General features: G+C 49.3%; 1 protein-coding gene across 1 annotated transcript in view; it reads left to right on the forward strand.

Annotated features, from left to right (window-relative positions):
* The window catches only part of lnx1 (ligand of numb-protein X 1), a 48119-nt gene extending 35674 nt beyond the window's left edge, over nt 1-12445 (forward strand). Inside the window, exons 5-12 of the mRNA XM_056378058.1 lie at nt 2554-2709; nt 5418-5626; nt 5715-6143; nt 7425-7559; nt 9193-9370; nt 10258-10504; nt 11139-11297; nt 11461-12445. Coding sequence (XP_056234033.1) covers nt 2554-2709; nt 5418-5626; nt 5715-6143; nt 7425-7559; nt 9193-9370; nt 10258-10504; nt 11139-11297; nt 11461-11596 — 1649 coding nt within the window. The 3' untranslated portion in view covers nt 11597-12445. The remainder of the gene's footprint in view (nt 1-2553; nt 2710-5417; nt 5627-5714; nt 6144-7424; nt 7560-9192; nt 9371-10257; nt 10505-11138; nt 11298-11460) is intronic.
* The last annotated feature ends 63 nt before the right edge of the window (nt 12446-12508 follow it).

Raw genomic sequence — 12508 nt, forward strand, 5'->3', positions numbered from 1 at the left:
CAGGAAGCGGCGCTCGCAGGAGGGCGAGTGCACCGACAGCACGTCAGAACTCACCATCGCCACGCTGCCCAACGACAGCCCCACCTCCGCCGCCGTGGCCCTCCTGTCGGACGAGCCGGGGCTGGTCAACCCCGCCTTCGACCCCAGCATGGAGGACAACAGCCAATCAGGGAGCACGACCAGCCTGGCCGCACGCAGCAGCACCAAGAAGAGTGAGTGTGAGTGAGCGAACGGCGGTGTGTGTGTGTGTGTGTGTGTGTTGTGTGTGTGTGTGTGTGTGTGTGTGTGTGTGTGTGGTGGAGTATAGTCCTGCGTGATGTTACCCTGAAATTATCTGATATGAGAGAGAGAGAGAGAGAGAGAGAGAGAGAGAGAGAGCACGTGTCTGCCAGAATGACAGATTGAAAATCAATAGAGAGTCGAGAGCTTTCAAATCACAGTTACATCGTCTCCAGGTCAAAACCAGGCGCCACTGATCCGTGTTCAAACACACGTTTACACCTGCAGACGCACGACGCGAAACCCAAACACTCGTTCAACCCCGGATACATTCTCTGTTTCCCTTAATGGTCTCTGATAGAAATCCTATCATCCAATTAGCTCTGCTGCCGTGTTGTTTTCTCCAATCCATAAAATCTCAGAGAGAGAGAGAGAGAGACAGAGAGAGAGAGAAGGTACATTATTAAATATGACCAGCCTGTGTTGATGTCCAAACCAGGAAGTAGTCAGTGAGTGTGTGCCCCCCCCCAATGTGAGCACAAGGCGGTGGGGACACCAAATGGCGCTGCACCAGCACTTTAGGCCGGCCGAGCGCCCACCACCACCACGAGCGCCACTACTGCTGAACAAGCTGTCAGCTCCAGAAGCGGCTGGCGCTTTTAAAGAATAATGTGGCTGTCAGGAGCCCTCGCATCTCCCAGGGCCCGCAGAGGGAGGGGGGGGCGAGGAGGGAGGGGAGGGGGGGGGGGGGGGGGGGGGTTGCTGCAGAGGCTTGCCGCCCTGCGCTCGGTGCAGCCGGGCCTGGGCTGCTGCCTCTCCACTGCAGCCTCCTGGAGCCTCTGTGTTGTTCCTGAGAAAAGCACCGCACGAGCGTCTCTCCGGACACGGTCACCAGAGTCCGCCGCGTGTTACATCACTGCTCTGGTTACGCAACCGTGAAACTATACTCAGCAAAGATTGAGATTATTAATTAAACAGCCACCGCTTGAATAAAAGGTGCTTCACTGGGGCTCGTTCAAAGATGCTCAACAAATAAACGTAACAAATAAAAGTCTGGACCGGAGCAACGAGCACAAACACTGAAGGAAACTGAACCTTCACTTCTTCCTTTTGGAGTTTCCTCGTAAACAAACAAAAGATAAGTTTCTCACCAAAACACAATGTGTGTGTCCCTGAGGATTCACAACAGAACATTTCCATCTTCACAACACATTTGTTTACATCCGTGTTTACTAGGAATTAACTCCGATCCACTTTTCACACGGCTCCGTTTCTGTGGCTCCGTCTGTTTCCTTTGTCACTTACAGATGAGTTGAAGCTGCTGACTCATGATGCTCTGCATACAACCATATACAACCATATACAACCATATACAACCATATACAGCCATATACAGCCATATACAGCCATATACAACCATATACAGCCATATACAGCCATATACAGCCATATACAACCATATACAGCCATATACAACCATATACAACCATATACAGGCATATACAACCATATACAGCCATATACAGCCATATACAGGCATATACAGCCATATACAGCCATATACAACCATATACAACCATATACAACCATATACAGCCATATACAGCCATATACAGCCATATACAGCCATATACAACCATATACAGCCATATACAGCCATATACAGCCATATACAACCATATACAGCCATAAACAGGCATGTACAACCATATACAACCATATACAGCCATATACAGCCATATACAACCATATACAGCCATATACAGCCATATACAGCCATATACAGCCATATACAGCCATATACAGCCATATACAACCATATACAGCCATATACAGCCATATACAGCCATATACAACCATATTCACATGATATACACATGATACATACATGATATATACATGATGTATACATGATATACAGTGATGATGTACACACTTAGATTGTGGGAAAAGAGCTGTCCCTGGACTGGTGCTTGGTTTTGGCAGGAAGCTGCATCATTGTTGTTATTGTTGCGTCACGCTGCAGACTGACGGTCAGGAGAAGAACGTGAATCTGTCCATGCAGGATACAAACAAACAGTTTCAGTTTTAAAATGTTGTTTCATTTCCTCATGAAACACTGTAATGTTTGTTTTGGCATCTGGTGAATCTGGTTGTGTGATTCACACTGGGCCTCGGGGGTTTGAACCTGCAGCGACACACCACAGATCTTCAGCTCAGTCTGAATCTCTAAAGCTCTGATTGGCTGTGAGGCGGCAGACTCAGGCATGTCCGGGCATGTTGAGTGTGAGCTAATCTCTAAAGTGCCTTTCTCCCCTCTCACTTCTGTTGCAGTCAGAAACTTTGACCGGTCCTCGGTGAGGAGCCGCTCCTTCAGGAGGTTGAACCGGGCGTTCAGCGTCCTGCGGAGGACCAAGAGCGGCAACGCCGTGAGCCACGAGACGTCCGAGGAGAGAGACAACGCCAGGAACTCCACTGTGCCGCAGGAAGGTATGGATCAAGGTCCATATATCTGTCTCTTGTCTTTGTTTACGGCGGATGCTTTAGTGCTTGAATCGTACATTTTGTGATGTGTCTTGATTGAATGGCGTCACTGCTGCGGCGGCACTTCCTGCTCTGGAGCGTGTGTTTGTGTTGATGCTCCCTCCTGTATGAAGAGGCGACGCCACAGTGTCACAGGAGCATATGTTCCTTTAATAATTCAGCTGCAGATTGCATAAGTCCTCAGGTGCTGGGGACGGATCGGGGGAGGGGGAGGCCTCAGGCCGTCTGGACAGGAATGGGATACAGGGGGTCACTGAAGAAGAGGCTGATGACATCCACCTCCTCCACCTCTTCTATCTCATCCTCCTCCACCTCACCCCTCCTCCTCCTCCCTCCCCACACACTGGGGGGTCAACAGGTTTGCACCGACCTGATGGAGCAGTCCTCGGGGAGAGAGGCGCGTTCTCCACGTGGTCCATCCATAAAATGTTACGTGGAAAAGAAAATGTGCTCTGGATGCATGTGATGTAATATCCACAGCGTGACCCTTTGGTTTGGTGAAGTGGGGGGGGGACACATAAATAGGACGTAGCTTCATGTTGAGGTGGAACGGCAGTGTGATGGGAAGAGGAGAAGGGATGTGGTGTTGCGTAAGAATGAAGGATGACGAATGATCGGGGACTAGATTATTCTCTGAGGCCATCACTGAGGAGGCTGAGAGGATAGATTAAATATTCATTGCCTGCCGCTGGAGAGACAAAGATAGACGGAGAGGATGGAGAGTGAAGTATAGATAGATCATACAGAAAGAAACGGAGGGAAGAGCAGATACTGAAAAAAAGAAAACCAACAGATAAGGAAACAAATAAAGACGGAGCAATGTCCCGGTGGACGTGGGAGTGGGTGAAAATAAATGGGAAATGACAGGATGAAGAGAGATGGAGGTTGAAAGGGTGTGTGATGGAGAAAATGGAAGGGGTTACATAACAGCCGCAGGTCCCTGTGTTAATGTGCTCTGCACCCTCGGAGCAATCTGCTGCGATAAAGACTCAATATTGACTTTGGAATGGAGAAAGTGCAGCGTGAGGAGAACGAGTCTGTGGAGCCAGAGGAGGGAGAGGAGGAAGACAGAGGGAGAGGAGGAAGACAGAGGGAGAGGAGGAAGAGGAGGAAGACAGAGGGAGAGGAGGAAGACAGAGGGAGAGGAGGGAGAGGAGGAAGACAGAGGGAGAGGAGGAAGACAGAGGGAGAGGAGGAAGACAGAGGGAGAGGAGGAAGAGGAGGAAGACAGAGGGAGAGGAGGAAGACAGAGGGAGAGGAGGGAGAGGAAGAAGAGGAGGGAGTCAGAGGGAGAGGAGGAAGACAGAGGGAGAGGAGGGAGAGGAGGAAGACAGAGGGAGAGGAGGGAGAGGAGGAAGACAGAGGGAGAGGAGGAAGACAGAGGGAGAGGAGGAAGACAGAGGGAGAGGAGGAAGAGGAGAAGACAGAGGAGAGAGGAGGAAGACAGAGGGAGAGGAGGGAGAGGAGGAAGACAGAGGGAGAGGAGGAAGACAGAGGGAGAGGAGGAAGACAGAGGGAGAGGAGGAAGAGGAGGAAGACAGAGGGAGAGAGGAAGACAGAGGAGAGGAGGGAGAGGAAGAAGAGGAGGGAGTCAGAGGGAGAGGAGGAAGACAGAGGAGAGGAGGGAGAGGAGGAAGACAGAGGGAGAGGAGAGGAGAGGAGGAGACAGAGGGAGAGGAGGAAGACAGAGGGAGAGGAGGGAGAGGAGGAAGACAGAGGGAGAGGAGGAAGACAGAGGGAGAGGAGGGAGAGGAGGAAGACAGAGGGAGAGGAGGAAGACAGAGGGAGAGGAGGAAGAGGAGGAAGACAGAGGGAGAGGAGGAAGACAGAGGGAGAGGAGGGAGTCAGAGGGAGAGACGTTTTTCATATCCAAAGGAAAAGGAATGAGATGAGAAATACATCTCCTCTGTCGTTTATTGGCCAGAGCATTCACCAAAAAGATCCCCACCCACCTCCACATGGCCCAGCGCAGGATGTGTCATTCTTCTGGGGGGGGGGGGGGGGGGGGGCGGCGGGGGCGGCGGGGGCATGTGCAATGAAATGTGCTGAAACTGACAAAAAAAAAAAAGTTATACAGTGAGATCTGTAAAGACGGAATTATTAAATAAAATTTCTTCTTACGTCACGATTCTGCGTTTTGATCGATTTTTTTTTAGGTGAAAACAAAAATCTGCTGCAAAATGAAAATTTTTTAATAGTTTTGAGACAAATTTCTTTCTCTCGTTTCAAGACAAACTAGAGAACACAAACTCTCTGAATGGGACGTTTTCACGGTGCAAAAAGCTGGTGTGTATTTACTTTCTGACATCCCCGCCCAAGTAATAACTTTGTGGAAATTTGGAATTGCGGGTTTTCCCAGGCAGAGCTGCTACAGATGTAAGTGACTAATGATGCAAACATCGAGCGGGATAATCAGCCAAGTAAATTTTCCCTCTTGGCTTGTACGAGTTTGTTTTTACTAACCTGAGGGAGTAGAGACAGCTGGTTCCACTGCTGAACCTCTCCAACACGCTCTACCACTCTCTCTTTCTCCCACTTCCTCTCCTGTTTTATTTGGCTGTTCCTCAGATTAGTTTTTCTTTTTTCTTTTCTTCTTGTCATTGTGGAGTACAACTAAAACCCGCCGTTTCCTTCTCTCCCGCCCTCTCCTGCAGTGCTGGCTCTTCCTCAGCTCCATCACCTGATCCCTGACGGGGAACTCACCAGTATTAAGATCACACGGGTGGAAGCCTCAGAACCGCTGGCCATCAGCATCGTCGGCGGCAACGAGACCCCCTTGGTTCGCATCCTCATCCAGGACATCTACAGGGAAGGTGTCATTGCACGGGACGGACGCCTGCTGCCGGGGGACATGATCCTGAAGGTATCACGGACACGGTATCGGCAGCGTCTCGCATCGATGAGGAGAGATCAATGTTGTAATTACATTTCCATCTCTGTTGCCCCGTCAGGTGAACGGCATCGACATCAGCAACGTCCCCCACTGCTACGCCATGGCAACCCTCAAACAGCCGTGCCAACTCCTGCGACTAACCGTGCTCAGAGAACAGCGCCACCGCTACCGCTCGCACTCGCACAGCCACCCGCACGGCCACGGGCACGGCCACGACGGCGCGGGGGGCCACCCGTCGCACGGCCTTCCCCACCACCCCCTGAGGGACGACAGCATCCACGTGGTCCTGAATAAAAGCGCCCCAGAGGAGCAGCTGGGCATTAAGCTGGTGAGGCGGCCGGAGGAACACGGGGTCTATATCTTCCACCTGCTGGAGGGCGGCCTGGCCGCTCGGGACGGACAGCTGTGTGTCGGAGACCGCGTGCTGGCCATCAACGGACACGATCTACGTTATGGAGCACCAGAACACGCCGCCCTGCTCATCCAGGTGGGTCAGCGGGGGAGGGGTGGGGTGGGTGGGTCTGTAGATGTGTCTTCAAACTAATGGATTCAGCTAAGACAGCAGCTCAGGCCACATGTTGTTACAGACCATAAACCACCGGCTCTGTTCATGCTCACGCTCTCTGAGGTATTAAAGATAATTGTGGTGATTCAGGCTAATTGTGTTGTACTGTGCTGTTGTGTCTGCACTCACTGCAGTTAATAGTATTTAACTGTGGTGATTCCCTGATGGACCGGACCAAGCAGCTGCCTCTGGTTCCTGGTTGATGCCAGTCAATGGTGGTGTGTTTTTTGTTAATCGTGGTTAATTATGGCGTGTTTGTGGCTGACTGCGCGGGGTCTCTGGGCCCCGGAGTTCCTGTCTGAGCAGTCTGACTGGCTCTTCTGGGTCTCTGCGGAGCAAGAGACGGCCTCCCAGCGCAGCCACTCTGTCAGAGATTAAGAACTGGCAGCGACGAAATTAAATTAGTCCAACTAAGGCAATAATGGGCTGAACTGGCTAATTCAGGAGTCAGCTCTGTGCTACAGAGACCAGGGGAAAACTGTAGTTGAGGGTGAGTGAGGGTGAGTGAGGGTGAGTGAGGGTGGGGGGGGGCAGTCAGCAGTCTGGGTGTCTATTGGAACATTTTCATGCAAATGTGTGAATGAAAGCTGGACTGGCAGCTCAGGAGGAGGACTGAGCTGAGAGAAGGTTAGTCCTAGATGGCAGAGAATCTAAACTACAGGTTTCTCCTTAAAGGGCGGGTTCACCCAAACTGAACATTTATATTATATATTATTTTCACACTTACTGTCTAGATAAACACATAGTTTCCATTTAATTTGTCCAGATTTTGAGATTAAATTCTATCTGTGATGACAAGTTCAGGAAGAGTTTGATATTTTATATTTATAAATATCAGACTTAAAGACATCATGAAGGAATCAGCTGTTCTGTGTCAAACATGGACACAGAGTGAAGAGGCACTCGAGCCTCCTCCTGTGTGCAGCTACATCGATGTCTTTTGACTCGTGTTCCCGCAGCACAACATGGGTGGTTTTCATATGATCGTTAGCGTAGCTTAGCATACGGACTGGAAACGGGGAAATCAGTCTTATTGTTATTATCTGTGGATATCCAAATCTGCCAAACAGCTGTGCTAAGCTAAGCTAACAGGCTGCTGGCAGGCAGACACAGGAGTGGTGAACCTTAAAAAAAAGGTCTATTGCCTCAGTATCATTTGCAACTCATGTCTAGAGTTTCTGTCGTCTCTCCCGTGTTCTCCAGGCGAGCGAGGAGCGTGTCCACTTCATAGTGTCTCGTCAGATCTGCCTGCCTACGCCAGACATCTTACAAGAGGCTCCGTGGGGCATGGACGGCCCCCCACCTTATTCCCCGGTGGATATAGAGCAAACACTGCTGGTGAGCCACACACACACACACACACACACACACACACACACACACACACACACACACACACACACACACACACACACACACACACACACACACAAGAGACAAGAACAGTGCCAATACACAGAGAAGAGCTTTGTTCCACCGTCTCCACGTCCCCTGATAAATATTCCCTTTCAGGTGCAAATGATCCATGGAGGTATTATGAGGCGGACAGTCTTCTCCTCTCACAGAGCTGCTGCATTCACATCAGACATCTTTTTTTATTTATTTTTTATCACCACAGGAAAAAAAACCATCCCTTCGCCCTGCAGGGTGCAGAGAATCCTCTCATCCTTCCCCACAGAGGCTTTTCCTCTGCGTCTGTACATCATCATCATCCTCCCTACGGATGCACTGCACCTGCAATTAACTAAAACGTTACAGACACGTCGAGCTAATCCTCTTAAAACACACTTTGGTTTTGGTAAATATTGCTTATTTGTTTTCTTGCAGAGAGCTCGATGAGAAGATTGATACCTCTCTCACGTCTGTTCAGTCAATACGACACTACAGTCAGCAGCAACCGCTCACTTTAGCTTAGCATAAAGACTAGCTGCAGGGGAAAACAGCTTAGCTCTGTCCAACGATGGCAAAATCCCCCCAGCACCTCTGAAGCAAACAAACCAGAGATACTGTGTCACTGTAACACTAGCTGTTTCCCCCTGCTTCCAGTTTTTAATGCTAAGCTAAGCTAACCATTCTGTGCTTACTGCACCGGCACAACTTCTTCCTTTTTAATACATTTTTTACCACCAACTTTTCATGTGTCGTAGATGAGCTGAGTCTTCGCTCGTTCATGGAGGTGGATTTATTTACACAGCAGCAGTGCCGGGCGCCGAGCCCCGGGGTCAGTCACGTGACCACGACTGATCTCCTCCTGTGAGCGACACAGCACAAGCTCCATCCCATCAACCTCAATGTGTCCATGTGTTATTCATTACTACTCCACTCTCCCCCATCTGACTCACACACACACTCGCCATAAATATAAAAATCTCCCACACACAGCCTCGTTCACCAAACTGCACATCATGAAGTCTATGAATTAATCAGCTGCTCTGTGTCAAACATGGACACAGAATGAAGAGGCACTCGAGCCGCCTCCTGTCCCACCCTCATTACCACTATATATTATACATCACCAGGTATGCTAATGAGGTCGTTCGTTCATTAGCAGCTACGTCTGTGTCATTTGACTTTTGTTCCCGCAGCACATCATGGCTGGTTTTCATATGAATCTCTTTACCATTAAGGGGCTATCGCAGGTCCCAGAGACAACCGTCCTCATTAATATGCAAATGAGCTGCTTTGAATCTAATTAGTTTATGTAGTGAAGAGAAGGTGCCCTTGGTGTGTAAGTTGATTTCATGTCGTGTTTTGGACTTGAATTATAGTGTTCATAAGAATATGAGAAGACAAGCAACGGGGCCGTTATGACAACGTCCGCATATCTTCATGCACAGAAACACTGGAGCAAACAAAACAATTACATTTAACTTTGTGCCAAATAAAAACACTTAACAGATAAAGGTCAAGACCTCACAACATCATGGAGGTTGTGAGGGTGGTTATTAATGTGCCCCTCCCCCCTGTGAAGGACTCGTGTCAGAAGCCAGCGTGCTACGAGAAGACGGTTACTCTGACCAAGGAACCCTACGACTCCCTGGGCATGACGGTGGCGGGGGGCATGTCCAGCCGAGGGTGGGACCTCCCCATCTACGTCACAAACGTGGACGCTGACGGAGTGGTGGGACAGGAGGGCTCCATCCGCAAAGGTGACGAAGCGCTTTGTTGTCTGTTTTTATTAAACTCAGTGTGGCTCATGTTGTGAACGTGACGTCCGGTGAAAACGACTCATTGTGTGTTTGTGTGTTTGTCACGGACCGTTGTGCGAGGCAGTGGAGCTGATGTAATGGCGGGAGGACTGTCGTGCATTTGGCTTCGGTGATAAATACTTAGTTTAAAACAGACGGGCTGATTGATGAACACTCAGGACTCGTGTTTCATTATGAAGGTTATTCATCCAGAGGTGCTGCTGTGGTTCAGCGCTCCACAAATTGGCTCTAACACACTTAACCAAAAACACAAACAAACATTAGCACAGTGCTCAGGAATTATTGTATTCCAGAGGAGAATTTGTGGAGAACTTAATTATTTTTGTGATGTGAAATCAGTCAGCTCTGAAATGGAGCGAAACATGGAGCAGCACAAGAATAACTGGATGTCCTGTAATAACGCAGCTGAGGGGGGGAGTGAAAACATATATACATCTATATAAACATGTTATTACACACTATATTCATATGAGGCATGGCTGCAACAGCTGTCTCTGTTTGTGTGGTGATGAAGCGTGTTTGTGTTTTGTAATAAGACTATTCATTTGTATTTGCATATGCTCGCAGGGCAAATGTGTCCTTTCAGTTGCTTGCTAGCAAGCTGGACCGTGCCGTCTGTTTTTCTTTGCACCACTTTCATCACTGCGAGGCTTTTTAAAGCACAGGTGGTGCTCGCTCTCCTTCCCTTTGTGTTCCAGCAGGGAGGTTGTTGAATATTAAATAGGCAGATGATGAGTCCCTGTCCTGTGAGGTCTTTTGAAAAGCTATTATCAGGGCAGCGAGCCCGGGTGGATGATGAGCTGTGCTGTCCACCTTCTCCCCCGCAGGTGACATCTTGCTAAACGTGAACGGGGTGGACTTGACGGGGGTGACGCGAGGCGAGGCCGTGGCCAACTTGAAAAACACCTCCTCTCCCGTTGTGCTCAAGGTCCTGGAGATGCGTCCGCCCGACGAAAGCCTGCAAGAGTGCACGCCGCCGCCCTGCCTCACCCCCTCCCCCACAGACAGCAACAAGAGTCCACTGCCCAACGACGATTACTCCCCACTGTGGGTGTCATGGCTGCAGCTACCCAGGTGAGCAGCCTTCAGTCTCCCTGTTTCAGCATAATGTGCACCCTCTGACCTCTGCCAGCTGCTGCCAGCTGAGATTCTGACAGAGCCAGGTGGGAGACGATGCTCATTATACTTTCAAAACCAACTTTGCAGCTTAAATATTCACCACTATTATATCAGCAGAACTTCCTCTCAGATTTTAGCATATGAATTTCTCTTACTACAACGTGTTGTCAGCAAGACAGTGGTCCGCTGACAGCCAAAAAAACACCTGCTGCTGCTGCTTCGAGTTAAATAGAAGTGTGTTTCTCCTCGGGCAGTGAATTGATTAGGAGTCAAAACTAAGTGCAGAGCCACCATGGGTAATGCAGTCTAGACCAGTGGTGCAACTCAAAGGATTTGAATTTCATTTTCACTCAGCTCTGGGCCATCTGCATGAGACCGATAGAAAAGTCCCACTATTCTTGCTGCTTCACGTCTTCTGGGAGAGAAAGTCACACCTTTCATTCAAAGAGCTGCCAGGCCTTTGTCCTCTGAGCGCAGCTGGTCTCAGCGATGCGGCTGCAGCGCACACTCAGCGTGGATGTACAGAATATGTCGTTTAGAGATGAAGTTGAGAGATTAGTGTTTTTAATCTCCCTCTTGGCTCACGCAGGCATCTGTACTGCTGCAAAGACATCGTCCTGAGGCGGAGCACTTCGGGCAGCCTGGGCTTCAGCATCGTGGGGGGTCAGGAGGAGGTCAACTGCAATCAGTCTTTTTTTATCCGCTCTATCGTGGAGGGGACGCCGGCCTACAACGATGGCAGGATAAGGTATATGTCCCGCATCACTTATTACTTCCCATGAAGAAAATGATTTAGACCAGCTCCGACAAGAACAATTTTTTATGTTTATAGCCGTCAAATCATTTCTTGGCGCTCTATGTCTTCAGGTGAGTTTTTCAATTGCCGTCTCTCTCTCTCTCGCTCTGTGCAGGTGTGGGGACATTCTGCTCGAGGTGAACGGGAAGAGCACGTGGGGGATGACCCACACGGCACTGGTGCGCCTTCTGAAGGAGCTGCGGGGCAGAATCACCCTGACCATCGTCTCCTGGCCGGGCAGCCTGCTGTAGCAGCGCTCCGAGCCGGAGCGGGGAGCGCGGACGGTTGACCACCCTAAGCTTGCTGTGTGGGAGAAGCTTAGAATAGTGCAGTAGCTGTATGGATGTCTCACTTCTGATGGACAGCTGAGACTTTGCCAAGAGTTTGGAGAGGGACAAACAAAAGACTGGATTGTTACCAGAGGTTAACTTGCCCCTCCGAGAAAGGCTGAACTGGGAGAATCCAGGCCTGAGCCGCCTCTGACTGGGATGTTGGGCGTTATCTGTTGTTATCTGGCACAGCATCCTGTGAGTGGGAGGAGGGGGGGGTGGATCGAGAGGAGACACAACACGTTGCCAATTCCAGTAGTTATATATTAGGGTATGCGTTAAGTTGGACTCACATTTCTTTACTGTAAATGTTGGGTGTCTAAAAAAAGTACTGATCCAAGCACTTGTAATACGTTTGTTTTGTTTGTTTGTGGTATGGCCTTTAAATACAGGCTCCATTCTGTTTGTACTGACGGTGGTTGTCATCTTCATCCGTTGACCTGAGGACACGTTGCCAAGTAGTCGTCTGTGTTGAGGTTCTTTTCTTTTATTTCAGAAGCTATGGCTAAATTATCAAACCACTGGCAAGAAAAATATATAAAAAAATAAAGGATCAATGTGTTCATAACATGTTAAAATAATATTTAATTAGGTGACATTGTGGAGGCCTTACTAATTTTCTTACTTTTAAGAAAAAAAACTGACTTGGTTTCTGTGTGTGGGTGGATGGTCTGGGGCCCGTCTACTGTGGTTCTGTCTGTCACGCTTCGGCCTGTGTAGTATATCTGATGGTATATTTGGTTTAATGATCAATAAAGTCATTGAAAAACAGCTGTGTCAGAACATCTGTTAAAGTACGGTTAACTGGGATTCACGCAGCTTCAACTGAAACCC

The sequence above is a fragment of the Seriola aureovittata genome, chromosome 6, assembly GCF_021018895.1.
Source record: "Seriola aureovittata isolate HTS-2021-v1 ecotype China chromosome 6, ASM2101889v1, whole genome shotgun sequence".
Taxonomy (NCBI): domain Eukaryota; kingdom Metazoa; phylum Chordata; class Actinopteri; order Carangiformes; family Carangidae; genus Seriola; species Seriola aureovittata.